This window comes from Helianthus annuus, chromosome 13 (assembly GCF_002127325.2).
Source record: "Helianthus annuus cultivar XRQ/B chromosome 13, HanXRQr2.0-SUNRISE, whole genome shotgun sequence".
NCBI classification, from domain to species: domain Eukaryota; kingdom Viridiplantae; phylum Streptophyta; class Magnoliopsida; order Asterales; family Asteraceae; genus Helianthus; species Helianthus annuus.
In genome coordinates, this window is record NC_035445.2 from 97464093 (window position 1) to 97465381 (window position 1289).

Genomic DNA, 1289 nt, shown 5'->3' on the forward strand with positions numbered 1-1289 from the left:
TAATATACTGCTATGTTTAGAAATATGAACATAAACACTATAAACATGTATCAAACGAGCTTTGCATCATATCATAGATACAAATATGTGTAAAATCATTTAACACCATTCATAAAGACTTGTCACCTTCAAGAACCCCATAGCATGTTGTATGGCAAAAACAGCACATGAACAACTATCTCGTTTCGTGTAACCTAAAGTAGCACTTGTCACAGGATGTTTACAACGATCATCATGCCGAGCTAATACGATGGCTGATGTGCTTGCCAAACCTGTTGTCTTGGCGTTTAGGAGCCAAACCTAGCCTCAACACGTCATGCACCTCAATCACTTGTATTCTTCTCTGTCTCTTGGTCTTTTCTGCTTCCTTATAACTTTCTTGTATCTTTCTTTTAGTGGCTTCAAGTTTCTCTTCAACACTTTTCTTGTCCAAACTCGTTAACGAAACAACGGATTTTGTCGGCTTTTGCAACTTCATTGTTTCAACAGCAGCAGAAAGCTTCCGATGATCCATTGCGGTTGATTGTTTCTCCAAGACAACCATAGTTAATGGTTTCTTATGCTGTAGCTTGGGTTCTTTAGGTATTTTGTTTGTAACGTTAAACCCTGTCGGTCCCAATGGTTTCTCTATGGGTGGATATTTCTTGTTTGATTCACCACATTCTTCATCTAGAACAGCAGGCATATTATCATTACCAACCACCCATTCACCCACCATGCGTCTCCATGATCGGACAAGCATCCTTGCAGTCCGCCTAACATCTTTTGATGCGTGATTCATAAGGCTGGTAACACTCACTCCGATCATGGATACCTCAAGAACCTTCATAGACACCACCATATGTTTAAGCTTGAATAACAAGTCACACAAGACCCGTTCAGATTTATATCCACTGCCATTAAGAATGGCTTTGATCCTTGAAACCTCACCAATCATTCTTGTTTCTTTTTCTGTTTCACGAATACGATCAAGAAGACCTTTAACTCTTAAAAACTCAGAGCCCATTTTTTGAATAGTTTCACGAATTTAAAATCACAAACTAATCAAATTTAGGAAGACTGCTATGAGTGGTGTGTGCAGATAGATATATATAAATGATACAGAATGATTGCTTACCAAGTTACCACAATTTCGGAGTGTAGATATAGATATGCGTATGAAACTGTTCAGATTCAAAAATTAACTTATTTAAAATAGATCTCATTAAAGTTAAAGATATGAAGTATAATTAATATATTCTATAGTCATTTTTTTCGCTAATTATATGAATTGAAAAGTTCACCAACTT

General features: G+C 36.5%; 1 protein-coding gene across 1 annotated transcript; it reads right to left on the reverse strand.

The window, feature by feature from the left end:
* Positions 1 to 232: 232 nt before the first annotated feature.
* Positions 233 to 1006, reverse strand: LOC110898619 (probable mediator of RNA polymerase II transcription subunit 26c). Its single transcript, XM_022145429.1, has one exon. It carries the CDS (start codon positions 1004 to 1006, stop codon positions 233 to 235), a length of 774 nt encoding a protein of 257 aa, XP_022001121.1.
* Positions 1007 to 1289: the final 283 nt, after the last annotated feature.